We start from the raw sequence: 13663 nt of genomic DNA on the forward strand, positions 1-13663 counted from the left end.
TCTCAGTTTTTTCTGGTTTTTCGGTCTTCGGTTTCTCTGGTTTTTCGGTCTTTGGTTTCTCCGTTTTTTCTGGTTTTTCTCCCCCTTTTCTCTCGGAATACTCGGGCAGTAATGATTGAATTGTTTGTTTAGGCTTGGCGTCCTATATTTCCGTCAAAATAAAATGTATATTTTACTTTCTTCTCGATTCGGCAACCTATTTTTTTGCCAAATCAATGAGCGTCCTATTATACTTACGTTTGTATGCATTACTATATTCTGAACCGTTTTTTATACTTGACTAATATTAATATTCTAAAAATTAAATTTCTTACCACAACAACGGCGAAGCAGACAGCAACTAGGACGAAAATGGGGAGGAACTTCATCTTCTAGCGTTGTCGATGGGACCTGAGCTTCTGTAGATGTGGATCGTCAACTGCGACGGGGGCTCCATTTTATGGTCATTTTCATCAGTCGCCATATTGGTGAACCCAACTTTCGTTGACGTCAGTTCCATAAAAAAAAACCTGTTGATTATATTAGTAGAATGCATTGAAAAAAATTTGGACACGCTACATCCTGTATGAGAGCCGGATCTAGTCTCCGTTCTATATGGTTTTTTCGTTATAGAGTTGTTTTTCTGGAAAACAGATATCTGCACCAGATATCTGGTGCAGTTGTTCGGTTTTTGAGGACGAGGTAACAGGCAACGTCGAAGCGTTATTAATGCGAAACATTCCGAAAATGACTAAGACTCAGCTAGTTAGTTCGCTATATATTTATAATATTTCATTTTAACAGCGATTCGTATTAAGTGTTTATGCAGGAATATGCTTCAATTACCTAATTCGCACCTGCACAAGCCAAATCCGCCGTTGTTCGGTGTTTGAGGACGCGGTTCCAGGCAGCATTGAAGCGTTAATAAGTTCAAGCATTCAGATTAACAATTAATTGGGTTTTTATACAGTATTTCCATTAATGCTAATGATTCACTTCATTTTGGTTATAGGTTTGTTTACATAGCAGTAATGATGCTGCCCAATGTGGCATGTTGCAGCCTATGCAAGTGAAAGATATTTTTGCATCATGAAGTTAAATGTTCACTTTTCCTTCGTGTTGTGTTACGTAAGCTACATGCAGTATTAGCATTTACGATTGTCATTTGTGTCTATGCAAGTACCGTTTATAAGTAAAGAAGGAAAACTAAAGTAATATGGGGAATGTCAAACAAATAAAAGGTATGTCTCCGCGATTGGGAAAGGAACTAGAAGGATGTTGGGGGGGAGGAGGAGGAAAGTTTAAACTTTCATTATCCGAAATATGTTGATTAATAAATACGGGCTACGTAGCTTGTGATGAAAACATTTATTATCGTATATAACCGTACAAACAACTGGCTACACATCAATACAATTAAACACGACACAATCATTTGCATCGTCACTTTTTTTTTTCACCGAGAGACAAAATGTTGGCTAAAAGTCTAAAACTCGCACAAACAGTTAACCAAGACAGGGGAAAATTCGCCCTTCATTAACTGTGCTCAGGGAAATTACCTGGACATGGAAGAAGAAAGAAGTGTGCGAAACCAGTTTTGCTATGGAGGGATTAGTCATAGTAGACTTCCGGTATATACTCATGACTCCAAAAGTTTTCTTCAGATCGTGAGCTTTCCAATTGCTCCGTTCGACCAGAGCCCTGAGCCCTCCTCATCCTCCGGGTTATCAGAGCGGGTAAGTGACAACCGGCGGGCGTTGGTTACTAGTTAGTTAGGGAAACGGGGCCACAGAAAAGAAGGGAGCCCAGATATGCACTTGTAAGTTAATCTAAATCTACATAATTTATTGATATTGATTGAAAGCAAACTCTTCTGTAACCGTTCTTCTAATTGTAGCAAGGGTTAACCTGAAATTAAATAAAATGAGTAAATGACTTACTAAGAATACAGTAAAAAAAAGATAATGAGGAGATACCTGGTATAAGTTCAACATCTCTTGGCATATTCCACTAGTGGGTAAGGTCTGGAACGAGAGGCGTCTGGCGAGAGATTTAACTGAAAAGATTATTTAAATGTCAATTTTAAAATAAGATTGCATTGACAGCAAGCAATACCTCAAATGAATCCATTGAAAGTACAGAAAGGAAGAGCTCAGCTGCCCAGGTAAGTACTTGCAAAATGGTATGTCTGCAATATCACCTAGAAAAATCAAACAAAAACCTCAGGACAAACACAATTGATTGTAGATGTAGAAAATGTTATTTAGTTTATGTGTTCAAACTGCAGCTCACCATTATTAAAATTGGAAAGAAAGTGAAATGACGACTCAAAGTTCTTGGATTCATTTGAGATTCACCATTTACAAAACATGCATCTAAAAGACAAGAATATAAAATTTGTAAGATTCCTGTGTTAATACAATATTTGATTCCAATTTGAGTATAGGCACACTACAGCTGAAGGATTTATGACAGCTTAGAATTCCTGGCCAGCTTCAACAATGGTCGTCATTACGTCTGGCAAATGATGACAAATGGACTGGTAAATATGCATTAGAACATTTAGTTAACATTTTACCAAGTTCATTCATCTTTCAGGTTTTCAGTTTCAAAAACATTATTGTTAACTTAGGCTGAATATTGATTTCACTTTTCGAATTCTTTCTATTTTCCACACTTCAGCCATGCTTCAGCTGTCAGCTGTCTGCATGCGGCACTGGCATCATCTAGCGGTTGTTTTTACAATTCAGACGATTGTCCAGTGTGCCGCTAGATGGTGTTGGTATTGTTTTTTAAATGGCGAAATGTGTGATCGAATCAGTGAATGTGTTTTCGAATTTTCATGTTTTACTGCCCAAAATCAACTAATTATTTACATGTAAGCATATTTTGATTATTCTAACTACATAGTATAAAATTTTATATCACTCTCAGTGTACTTGACCAATTGACTAATTGTGTACTTTACTTGGAATTCTAGAAAATGTACCTGCCGTCTAGTCATCAGATTAAATTTGGACCTCAAAAGATGTTTACACCTTTAAACACTTTTGGTGGGGTTGTTGCGTCATGAAATTGTATTGCTGCCATTCCCTGCATCTCCCACTTCATAGCTACAAGAAACAAGTAATAGGAAGCCTACAACAGATTGAGGTAAAGGTGTGCTTCTATGTTCTCGCTTTATCATGTAATTAACTTTGGATTCCACCTTGTTTGTGGGTATTTATGGGCCTCACTGCAATGTTAAAACCTTTTTCTGTTCTTCGTTTTAGGAATTCATAGGTTGTGTCATTGTGTGGTATGCCATTGGATCCATTGGATTTTGCGAGTCAGCCGCCGATGTCAATCTACAACGCAGTTTCTTTATTGGAATTGTGTGGTCCTGGCATTGAGATCCTTGATGCTGGCCTTTGTCCATTACAGAAGAGTGACTTCTACCAACTCTCTGCTCCATCCTTATCTTCGCTACCCACACTCATCTAGCTTCTCTGCTTATTATGCTGCTTAACAATTTGCTTCACTGACGAGTTAGACCAGTCGCTTCCGTCCGCCTGTCACTCTCCACGGAATCATGCCCAGGTACCCGACGATTGACTTATTTTCTTAGATTATCTTCTAGTAATTAGTAGTAGTAATAATCTACTTGCGTCAAACTCTTGTGTCCGTGTAATAATTCCAAAATCAGGGCCTATCTATCTTGCGCGCAAACGAAGTGTTACTTAGACGTTTTTTTTCTGACGCTAGATGGCTTTTCGATAATTTTCAGCTGTCAAAACAGTCAGTTTTAGTTACTTTGCACATCTCTTTAAACAGTTATCGGCAGTTATTGTGTGGAAATTTTTTAGTGGCAACTGACGATAACTATTCCGCCAACAAAGCTCACTTGTTAAATTATCGTTTTTTGCTTTTTTTTTCTACTTCCGGTTTTCTCATTTCAGTCAGTAGTTCAGTAAATATTCATTCGACGCACAAACAAACCACATATTCGTGATCCTCGTCGAATTTGTGGTAAAGTTCATGTTATCTTTTTTACGTTTTCGTACTTCCGGTTTCGAAAATTTTCCTGAACTATAGTTCAGGAAAATTCTCGATTTTGGCCAAATTTTGGATTTCGTTTAAATCACATCTAATCGACCCCAAATTTCATGGAGATCACGAATATGTGATTTAATTTGACGACAGCTTAATGGTTAAGGCGCTGTGGTTACTTCCGGTATACTTCCGGAATTATTTTTTTTACTAGCAAGTGAGCTTTGTTATGTGTACAGTTCTCAATATTATTAGGTAGATTTTAAGCAATTTAAAGCAGGCCTTTAAAGTTTTTAGCAAAAAAAAAACAGACCAGTGTACCTATACGTACTATGTGACTATTATGTAACTTTTGTTGGCCTGTGATTCAATAAGAATTTTTTTGTCTTTATTCAGGAAATGCAGATGAAACGTCGAGAAGATGGAATTCCGAGACTCGTCATCAACGTGGATCATCGCGACCGGCACCGAGACTCAGACTCGTCATCCACGTAGATCATCGTATTGTTGGTATCATTTCGTTATGTGTTAGTTAACCCGTTGTCTGCCACGCCTTTGTTCTCCCCTACCTCCTTAGCACGGGCCTCCTAGAGGCCTCCTATAGCCGTGCATTCCATCTTCTCCTGTCACCGTGTCAGCCCGGACTTGTCAGCAATGGCAAGTCCCTCCTTGGTCACGGATCCTTCTGACGTGGCGCGTAGAGTAGTAGAAAAACAACCTACGGGTTGTATGGCGTGGCAGCCAACGGGTTAACTTAAGTGTATGTGTGTATATGTGTATGTATGTATGACTTGTATGTGACTGTAAAATGTGGTGGAATTGTGGGTGGAGGTGGGACATTAAAGCAATTCCTTTTCAAAGTTTTTGTCATCTTATAATTTGTAACCAAATAGTGTTCAGCAGTTGCATACATTTTCAACTCAACATAAATTTAGATAAGTGACTTGTCATTTCCAGAAACTTTTATGAAAAATCCAAGATTATGTGCAATACCTTTTTTAAGCCAACTTGAGTTTCAATAGAGCTATTAACTTCAAAGATTTAGAGTTAATACTTAACAGTACGTCTCTTTCGTAAAAGGCTTGAAGGTGTTAAGAGAAGTCGTGAGGATAATTTAAACAAAAACAAAACGTTTTTAACATTAAAAAATTTATTTTCTCATTTAAGATCAACAACGATTCCCAGTGACTACTGACTAGTAACTTGAAAGTTTTAAGATATGACAGACAAATCTGACCACAAAAAGAAATCAAAAATTTCGCTCTAGTATTTAAGAGACTCCCTGTAGTTAACGGGAGAAGCGAAGGTTATGATGTTACATTCAGCCGCCTTAATGGTGTGGTAGCTCGGGGAAGTGGAATACTTCGCAGCTTCGGTGTAAAAGGTCAGAAAAGCGTAAGTAGTGGTGTAATACTCGGATGCCTTGGTGTTGCAGTAAGCAGGAGCTTCAGTGTAGTAGCAGGGTGCAGCGTAAATTTTGATGTAGTAAACTGGAACCTCGGAGTAGTAATTCGGATCAACGTAGTACGATGTAGCAGCCACTGTGTAGTAAGTAGGTACTGCATAATATTCGGCCGCATCAGTTGTGGGTATGTAGCTGGGTGCAGAGTAGTATTTAGGACCTCGGTGTAGTAAGCTGGAGCAGATTAATACTTGGGAGTCTCGGTGTAGTAAGCTGGTGTGGTAAGCTGGGGTAGCATACGTAGTCGTGTAGTACTCCGGTTCTCTGGTGGTGTAGTGTTTTTGAGCCTCGGTGTAGTAGCTGGAGCGGCGTGGGATGTGGTGTAATACTCCGGTGCCTTGGTGGTGCAGTACTTGTGGGCCTTGATGGTGAAATAAGCTGGAGCCTCGGTATAGTAGTAGGGATGGGAGTAGTACTTGTGGGCCTCGGTGTAGTAACTGGTTGTTGCGTATGTTGTGTAGTTAGGCGGCGACGTTGCGGTGTGGTATCCTCCGGTACAACAGTGGTAGACTCAGCAATAAACGATAACCAACGGTAGAACGACGCCATAGTTAACTAAACAAACAAAACTTGACATTAATATTCTGTTATAAGTGGCATGTTGAAAAATAGAACAAGTATAAATGATATAAAACTCAATGTAAAAACGGAACATTTACCCATTATTGAGAATAGAAAGAATGCAGTTGATGACAAATATTGTGCCGCAGTTGTTGCCGGGTCGGAGATGCTCACTCGACTGATCTCCAATCTCCATCGCCTTTTCCCTCTCCTTTAATACGACTTTCTCATCCTGATTCACCTCTTGAACCTCACGGCTATTGCACCCATGATAATGATGCAACACGTGGAGTTTCAGTGGTCGACCCGCTAGCAACGATAGAACACCCAACAGCAGCACGACACCAAAACTAACTGAAGAAATTTAAACATTAAAATTTATAGATGATTAATCAACAATCTAAAAAATGTGTAATGATTGAAAAATGAGTGTAAAAGCAGCATATTTACGAATGATTGCGAACTGGTTGCACGATCAAGATTGCAGTTGGTGACTGATAGAGCACTACAGTTGTCGCCGTGTGTAGTAAGGTAGGTTGGGGTGTTCAATTGCCTTGGTGTAGTACTCCGGAGCTTCAGTGTAGTAGCTGGGGGCAGCGTAGGTTGTAGTTCAATACTCTGGGGCCTTGGTGTAGTCAGCAGCCTCTTGTAGTAGCTTGGAGAAGAGTAATACTTGGGCCCGTCGGTGTAGTAAACTGGGGCAGCATACGTGGCTGTGTAACATTCGGCCTTCTCAGTGTAGTAGTTGGGGGGCCTCGGTGTAGTAACTGGTCGTTGCGTTTGATGTTTTGTAGTTAGACGGCGGCGTTGCGGATTGGTATCCGCCATACCCAGGAGACATCGGTACACCAGTGGTCAACACAACGATAACCAACAACAGAACGACGCCATAACTATCTAAACAATAAATAATTTAAAACATTCAGTTACCAATGGCATATTAACGAATATAAATAAAAAAATTGAATTGATTCAAAAATCCATGTTAAACAAACGAATATTTTTACCTACGATTACGAATGGGAAGAAGGGAGCTGGTGACAAATAGTAGAGTTGTTGCCGAGTCGGAGATGCTCAATCGACTGATTTCTAACGCCGTTTCTCTTTCCTTTTATACCACTTTTTCTCACCCTCACCTCTCAAGCCTTGCGGCTATTCTACCTCCTTGATAATGATGAAAAACGTCCCGTTCTCACCCAACCTCTACACCCCTGACACGTTGTACGTAATGATCTCCATGACCTTCGATTGAAATGCAAACTGGCCTTTCCTTCTGCAGGATGAAGTTGCTGGGGATGGGTCTACAAAAACCAATATCAAAATGAAAACCAAATAGCTTAACCTTGCGGCTATTGTACCTGCTTGATAATGATGAAACACGTGTCATTCTCACCCAACCTCTACACCATCGCATGCCAGTTTTACGTAATGTTTCTCGTGACCTTCAAGCGAGAAGGACATCCTGTCTGGACAAACTGGTCGACCTGTCTGCAGGTTGACTTGCATGCAAAAAACACAACGAAGACATGCAAATAATGTAATGAATCTAAAATTCCTCACATATATTGACTGCAAGGTTACCTCGAGTATGAGTGACGATTCCCCAGAGCTATTCTTCCAAACTGATATCAAGACGTTGCAAAAGGCCAGTATAACGGCAACCTGCACCAACTCCAATTGACCCCAAAACGAAATTCATAACATTCGTGGTTGCAGATCTGTTGGAAAGAATAAAATGATTATGGTCTATATGGATTTTAAAAATAAAATTGTTTCCTATTTATTATATATCTGTACTCACATACATTTTCATGTACAGATCTGGTACATTTTCATACACATTGCAGGTTATTCACTTCACACTCTTCATGTCACTGAAAATATGTCCTCAACATTCCATATTCTCTGAATATCAACTAAGAAAAAAAAAAACTTATTAATGAATTACACAACACAAACATTGAGCAGACACTAGGCAACTGACACCATGACAAAATTTCAAGGCCAGCAGCTGGGAACAGCAAGCACATTAGATTGCTCTACCAGATCCAAAGAACAGCAACCACCCTACAAGGCATTTACTTTAATTGAAACTCTACATTTGAGGGAGCAAAAATTGGCACCATCTAAGAAATAACTCCAAGCTTAAATTGATGAACAAATGGTTGCAGTTAAATAAAGATCAACAAAAAATTGTAAATCTGATGGAATAGAGAACATTTGAAATCCGGAAAATCCATTGAAAAACGATGCATTCAATAAACCGAGAATAAGACTACAATTTCAATTAAATTACCTTTGCTAAAGTCCTCCTTCACAGATAGTAGATTATTACGACCTCCTCCATCTATGTCAACTACGGCAATAAGATCAGTTTTACAATGTTAAATGAGAAAATGACTATACGTTGTTTCAGAACCCCGTAAATCACACAAACCGCAAGCGTGCTGGTAGTAAGAATTCCGATTGTAATGCCATATGCACCAAACACCAAGCAATATTGAAAAACCTAAAAAACACAGCGAGATGAAATTCAAGAATAAGAAAATATTGAAGACAAGTCTGTGTGCATGAACATTCCAACAAAATAATGACTTCTGCAGTCAACATTTTCTCAGAAATCCTGAGAATTGAAAAACGATATACCCAAAATTTTTCAAGGACAGCAAACAAAGGAAAATTTTTAATGTTGTGAAAATCATCCTTTTGAACTTGATTTTTGAAAGAAACTTTCCAGTTTCCACCAGCAATGAATGAACCACAATTAAACCATGTGACTTACTAGAGTAAAACAAACATTTCCAAATAAATTACCTTTGATAAGGATTCTTCCTGGCATAAACGAGTAGTAAACGATGATTGCATCAGAGCAAGAAAAGGGAATTTTTGTATGTAGTATGATATTTGACCGCTAGATGGCGTTGCGGCGATTTTTTTTTTTTTTTCATTTTTTTTGTGTCGGTTTCGGCGTGCCATATTTGATTGAATATCCTTACTATTTTAGTATTTAAAGTAAAAGTATCACGGCTATTTAAACAATAAAAGGGGGGGGAGGAGGAGGGCGGGACTTCCTACCTAGCAAACCGGAACGGGATGCCAACATGTTCAGCACTAACTAGTATTTGAAGCAAATTTACTTTTGGATTGCAAATTTGCAATCGATACTTCGATAGCTTAGAACTCCTCCCATAAGGAGGCGTAGAATCGCCCAACCATGTAGATAAATTGGTAATTACCCTAACGCAGTTGTGTTTAAAATAATAATCCAAGTAATCCTCTGTGTCATAATTATTCTGCTACAGTAGGTGGTATGGATGTCTACTATGTTATTATTGCCGTATCTTTTAACCAGCTCAGCTCATATAGCATTAATTAACAGATTTAGTCATTCACTAAAAAACCGTCTAACTTAATTAATAACATTAGTTATTACAAAAGGAATCTTTTTTTGATTACCTGCATTCATCTTAACTGGAGTTGAGGGGGATTGAACCCCTGACTTCTCACATGCGAAGCGAGCACTCTACCTCTGAGTTACAACCCCGCTGAAGTTTCCCTAAACTAACTTAAAAGTATTAAGTTGTTTATTCTTTATAAATCCATAAGTCGTAAAACTTCCAATTACAATTTGTTCCTAATCGGGTAGTGGTTCCGGTTCCGGTATACACAACATTCGGATATCGCCAGGAAAACATTAATCGACATTCGAGTTTGTAGTCATGTGCATGGCTGAAATTAGCGTATGGCGCCGTATAATGGCGCATGTTTTTTCATGTTTGCGTTTCAAATGTTTGTACATAGAAATGACGGTGTACCCAAAACTCTGTAATGGTCTCATTATTTTTCCGAAGATACGCTGAACCCCCCAGCGAGAAAGTAACTTTCGTGGTAAATAGAGAGACAAGGAATTGGTGCAGACAGGAAAAATCCTCGAGAGACCTGATGCTTTATCCGATTCTGGCTCAAGGATGCGCGAAAGAAAGCTTAATTGGGGAAAGTCCGAAAAGTATAGGACCTTATCGTCCTCCTATACAGATTATCAGAACGACCTTCACATCTGCTATAGTTACTAAGTAGAAGTCGTATAAATAAGGGCCGGTGTTGCTGTCAATTTCACAGCAGTCCTTCTTCCGCTTTTCGACGCATTTCATCCTAAAAATGGCACGTCTCTACATTCTAGCGATTCTCCTTTGCTGCAGTCAACTCGTCTTGACCACTAACGGCCATCCTGCTGGCGAAGACGGCGAGTGGGTCGACGACATTTCCAACAATCCTGAAATCATGGGAAGGATTGACCAAGAGGATGACCCATCTCGGTCTGTTGCTGCTCCGGTGGCCAAAAACGTGAACGAAGACGACGGCGAATGGGTGGATGATGTAACAGGTAACATGTTCATCATGGGGGAGGATCCTCTATCTCAATCAACAGGACTGTCGGGTAAGTGTAACAAATTTTATTTATAACCTTTAAAAAGTGGAATATTCTCATAAAACCTTTATTTGTTGCTTCCAGATGATATGAATTTTGAACGTAGAAAGCGAAGTGTACAGAAGAAAATATTGAAAGCCATGAAAAAGGCGTCCAAGAAAGGCAAGAGGGCCACGAACGCAGAGCGTGAAAAAAGAAGCCTAAAGAGCAAAATGGAAAAAACTTTTGCTTAAGGTGATGAAGAAAGGAGTGAAATAAACACAATTCAAATTTACTTTTTTTTATAACTTTGCAATCACCAGATTTTTGCAATTCCAATACAATTTTTGACTTTGTTTCATGCATCCAATTTGTATTAATCATTTTCATAAATCTCTGTGTTTCTATTACATAATCCACTTTAACTCTTAATAATCATATGCGTAAAGAGTGTAATGACGTCATTTTGGTTTAAGACGGCGCCATTTCTTCCACATTCTCCGAGGATTCGGGCATCTGTTCGTCATCGTGTTCGTATCTGACAAAATAATAATCCCAATTTGGAAAAGTTAATAAGAATTCACGATCTAACCGGATCTAACGTGAAAAACATATTTAAAAGAGTTATTACTGTGGCGCTAAGCCGCGTCAAATCATACACATTAGATAGTCTACCTTATACGGTCCGATTCTTTTTCTGGAACGTGGGCGACATTGATGGCAAACTTCATCCATTTCAACTGTCGCTCTGTTAGCGGGCCACCTAGAAAGGCGTAAGCCGGTTCGCCCCAACACGTAACGCTGTACGGCTCGTTACTTTCCAATGCGAATTCCCTTTCATCATTCGCATACAAAAGTATCAGCTCGGCAATCTTTGGTTTCCCCATGGCGGACGCAATTTTGGCCAAAGACTGGATGACTCTCTGGTAGTTTTCCAGCAGGAAACTATCGTTTGTGTCCGTCAATTGATGGCAAGCCCGTTGGAAGTACGGATCGGCGAACAAGAGAAATTTCATGTCTTCGCTGACTGGCTCCACGTCCAACGATGGAAACATTTTGACCCATTTCTTCTGGAGTGTTTTGATCACTTTAACATTGTCATGCGATGACAGGGCGGGGTATTTGATCTTCCAAGACCTGCCGGACTTGCCGTCTACTCCGTCAAAACAATCCTTGACGGCCCGAAAGGCCGTTCTGTAATTCTCGACGCACAATCTCCTTTGTTCTTGTTCCACTTCCTCTTCGGTTTGATATCTACAAACATAGCGTCCACAATTACGTAAACACATAGGACGTATAATGTGTAAAAGATCTTACAGATAGTGATCGCATCGGGAACACTCGACGTGCCAAAGACTTTTGATTATGTAACTCCTTTTTCCTGGTTTCATGACGGCCGCCTTTCTCTCTAGCCTGAAAGAAGCCAATATGATTTATTTCGGAAGAGAAGTATATTAATCGTAACATAAAAGAGCGTATTACCATTCCTGTTTTGCAGGGCTGCTGTTATCCGAAGTGCCAAGGACACCTTTACCGAAAATGGTGTGCAAACTTTGCAAAATACTTGAAAAACCACTCATTTCTTTGGCGCACAAGTTCCTTTACTCGATCGGCTATAACTTGTTTCGTACACTGAAAAACACAGGAATGAATGAACGTTTGGCTTGTGTCGCAAAATCGTTTTCTAAACGTTTCCTTGAAATAATAATTTAAAAGAAAATAATAGACTAATGAAAAAAAACGTTTTGTATTTTTAGTTCACTCGTCTTCGTAATCTTCGATTTCGACTACAGCTGAAGAAGTGATTAACCATCTGACGAAATTAATTAAACCGTGAAAGAATCCCAGTCCGGAAGGCGCTAGAATAGGCTGCAATTGTTGCGATTCATCCATGATAATGATGCCGTAATTTTCATCGACGTCCGTCATTTCGTCAATTTTCTCCCGGCGTGATGGCTGATTGGATGCGAGTGTCGTTGAAGTTGTTTGGACTGGATCGCTCATTTTTTCGGTGGTTGGAACGTCACCGATTTCAGTTGGCGCTCCTTGCTCGTCGCCGATAACTTTTCCGAATTTCAATTTGTGCAGCAATCTGTTGTACTTTTGATAGGATCGCTCCGACAGACCGGACGGGATGTCGTTCGATTCGTCATGGTTTGACGGCTCGCCAATATCCCAATTTTGTTGTTCCTTTTGGTCCGTTTCCAAGGAAATGTCGTCCGAATTGTTGCCGTAGAGCCGTTCCAGTTGGCCTGCTGATTTCACAGATTAGATAAGAATGAATATTACACATAGCTCTGCAATGAAACAAACTATATAAACATGTATACGAGTTGGCAACTTACCATTCAGTTCTATTTTCAGAAAATCATCGCTCACCGCAGTCCCGAAGAAACAACATATCGCCATCAACACAAGTGGTGACCGCATCACAAACATAAAAATTCGAACTGTCGTTTTCGGAAGTTCCTTTCAAACTCTGGACATCAAAACCACGCATGCCACCCATTATATGTCTACGATTTTCTTCCATTCAAGGTTGTGGTTTTTTTTTAAAGCCTGTTGTTTGTTTTTATGGTTCCAGTTCATTGCGTTTGTAGCACAACCGTTTGGGGACGACATTAAAGAAAGCGGACAAATATTGTCGCCCATAAAAAGACAAACGACCAAACAGTTCAAGGCAAATTGCAGGTGTATTTCCTGTTATTTCACGCAAGGTTACTGGTTATTCGTTTGATTAAGTACTCGAAATAACATCGTGAAAGAAGGTATACGTGTTTTGAATGACATCATTTTGTGTGGCCAATTTCTTCTATTTCTTGTTAAGGCTCCAAAACGTGTCCTTGTCCGTTTCTATCCTGCACTGGCGGACGGAAGATTATTTTTACATTGCAAATGAGAAAAAAGAATCTCGCGAGACAAACTAAATTCGGCTAGACTATCGTCTACGATGACCTATCGGCAGTGGATTGAAAGTGAATGTCAATTCTCATTGGGGGAATTTCCCTATTTGTTGTTTTTTAACCTGGCGCTATTCCAGTTTACCCAGTCGGCGACAAACCCATTTGTTTTTAAATATTCTCACGACTCTCCCCGGAATGATTCAAGGTTTTCAAAAACCAGTAGTCAACTGTTGCTATGGGGGGGAAATAAGTCTACTGGGGCAACGATTCAAGAACGATATCAACCCCACCATAAAATTATCAAAAGCGCAAACTTGAATC

General features: G+C 39.5%; 3 protein-coding genes, 3 long non-coding RNA genes and 1 other non-coding gene across 12 annotated transcripts; 2 read left to right on the plus strand and 5 right to left on the minus strand.

The window, feature by feature from the left end:
• Nucleotides 1-35: 35 nt before the first annotated feature.
• Nucleotides 36-2680, minus strand: LOC124207938. 3 transcript variants are annotated; one of them, XR_006880193.1, is made up of 7 exons: nucleotides 2558-2680; nucleotides 2435-2496; nucleotides 2272-2354; nucleotides 2095-2179; nucleotides 1956-2035; nucleotides 315-1887; nucleotides 36-142 (listed from the first exon to the last, which is right to left on the minus strand). It is a non-coding gene; the product is annotated as an uncharacterized LOC124207938 (long non-coding RNA). The 3 variants fall into 3 exon arrangements; XR_006880191.1 differs by having other exon boundaries at nucleotides 2272-2496; XR_006880192.1 differs by having other exon boundaries at nucleotides 2095-2200; nucleotides 2272-2496.
• On the plus strand, nucleotides 2443-4696 carry LOC124207939. Its single transcript, XR_006880194.1, has 5 exons — nucleotides 2443-2521; nucleotides 2662-2857; nucleotides 2960-3132; nucleotides 3252-3558; nucleotides 4405-4696. It is a non-coding gene; the product is annotated as an uncharacterized LOC124207939 (long non-coding RNA).
• A 450-nt stretch (nucleotides 4697-5146) lies between these two features.
• LOC124207634 (DNA-directed RNA polymerase II subunit RPB1-like) lies at nucleotides 5147-6133 on the minus strand. The gene is made up of 3 exons (XM_046605207.1): nucleotides 6130-6133; nucleotides 5662-5980; nucleotides 5147-5605 (listed from the first exon to the last, which is right to left on the minus strand). The coding sequence occupies exons 1-3, from the start codon at nucleotides 6131-6133 to the stop codon at nucleotides 5272-5274; spliced, it is 657 nt and encodes a 218-aa protein (XP_046461163.1). The 3' UTR covers nucleotides 5147-5271.
• A 1169-nt stretch (nucleotides 6134-7302) lies between these two features.
• Nucleotides 7303-8920, minus strand: LOC124207940. Of its 3 annotated transcripts, none has more exons than XR_006880195.1 (7): nucleotides 8846-8920; nucleotides 8328-8540; nucleotides 8016-8098; nucleotides 7837-7947; nucleotides 7613-7749; nucleotides 7390-7530; nucleotides 7303-7332 (listed from the first exon to the last, which is right to left on the minus strand). It is a non-coding gene; the product is annotated as an uncharacterized LOC124207940 (long non-coding RNA). The 3 variants fall into 3 exon arrangements; XR_006880196.1 differs by having other exon boundaries at nucleotides 8814-8863; XR_006880197.1 differs by lacking the exon at nucleotides 8846-8920 and adding an exon at nucleotides 8678-8767.
• Nucleotides 8921-9503: 583 nt separating this feature from the next.
• Trnaa-cgc lies at nucleotides 9504-9575 on the minus strand. The gene has a single exon. It is a non-coding gene; the product is annotated as a tRNA-Ala (tRNA).
• Nucleotides 9576-10129: 554 nt separating this feature from the next.
• Nucleotides 10130-10693, plus strand: LOC124207947. The gene is made up of 2 exons (XM_046605601.1): nucleotides 10130-10469; nucleotides 10545-10693. Exons 1-2 carry the CDS (start codon nucleotides 10190-10192, stop codon nucleotides 10691-10693), a joined length of 429 nt encoding a protein of 142 aa, XP_046461557.1. The 5' UTR covers nucleotides 10130-10189.
• A 142-nt stretch (nucleotides 10694-10835) lies between these two features.
• Nucleotides 10836-13506, minus strand: LOC124207946. 2 transcript variants are annotated; one of them, XM_046605599.1, is made up of 5 exons: nucleotides 12785-13506; nucleotides 11922-12694; nucleotides 11757-11852; nucleotides 11115-11693; nucleotides 10836-10977 (listed from the first exon to the last, which is right to left on the minus strand). In XM_046605599.1, exons 2-5 carry the CDS (start codon nucleotides 12017-12019, stop codon nucleotides 10911-10913), a joined length of 840 nt encoding a protein of 279 aa, XP_046461555.1. In that variant the 5' UTR covers nucleotides 12020-12694; nucleotides 12785-13506; the 3' UTR covers nucleotides 10836-10910. The 2 variants fall into 2 exon arrangements, with proteins under 2 accessions (XP_046461555.1, XP_046461556.1); XM_046605600.1 differs by having other exon boundaries at nucleotides 10892-11036.
• Nucleotides 13507-13663: the final 157 nt, after the last annotated feature.

The sequence above is a fragment of the Daphnia pulex genome, chromosome 11 (genome assembly GCF_021134715.1).
Source record: "Daphnia pulex isolate KAP4 chromosome 11, ASM2113471v1".
In the NCBI taxonomy this organism is placed as follows: domain Eukaryota; kingdom Metazoa; phylum Arthropoda; class Branchiopoda; order Diplostraca; family Daphniidae; genus Daphnia; species Daphnia pulex.

Excerpts from the sequence above, each read along its gene's own strand:
- LOC124207634 (XM_046605207.1), bottom strand. Across the intron at positions 5,606-5,661 it reads TACTACACCGAGACTCCCAA|CTACATACCCACAACTGATG; the intron begins GTATTAATCTGC and ends CTCTGCACCCAG.
- LOC124207947 (XM_046605601.1), top strand. The coding sequence starts at position 10,190 with ATGGCACGTCTCTACATTCTAGCGATTCTCCTTTGCTGCAGTCAACTC. Across the intron at positions 10,470-10,544 it reads TCAATCAACAGGACTGTCGG|ATGATATGAATTTTGAACGT; the intron begins GTAAGTGTAACA and ends TGTTGCTTCCAG.
- LOC124207946 (XM_046605599.1), bottom strand. The coding sequence starts at position 12,019 with ATGAGTGGTTTTTCAAGTATTTTGCAAAGTTTGCACACCATTTTCGGT. Across the intron at positions 11,694-11,756 it reads TCCCGATGCGATCACTATCT|ATATCAAACCGAAGAGGAAG; the intron begins GTAAGATCTTTT and ends CTATGTTTGTAG. Across the intron at positions 10,978-11,114 it reads AAAGAATCGGACCGTATAAG|ATACGAACACGATGACGAAC; the intron begins GTAGACTATCTA and ends TTATTTTGTCAG.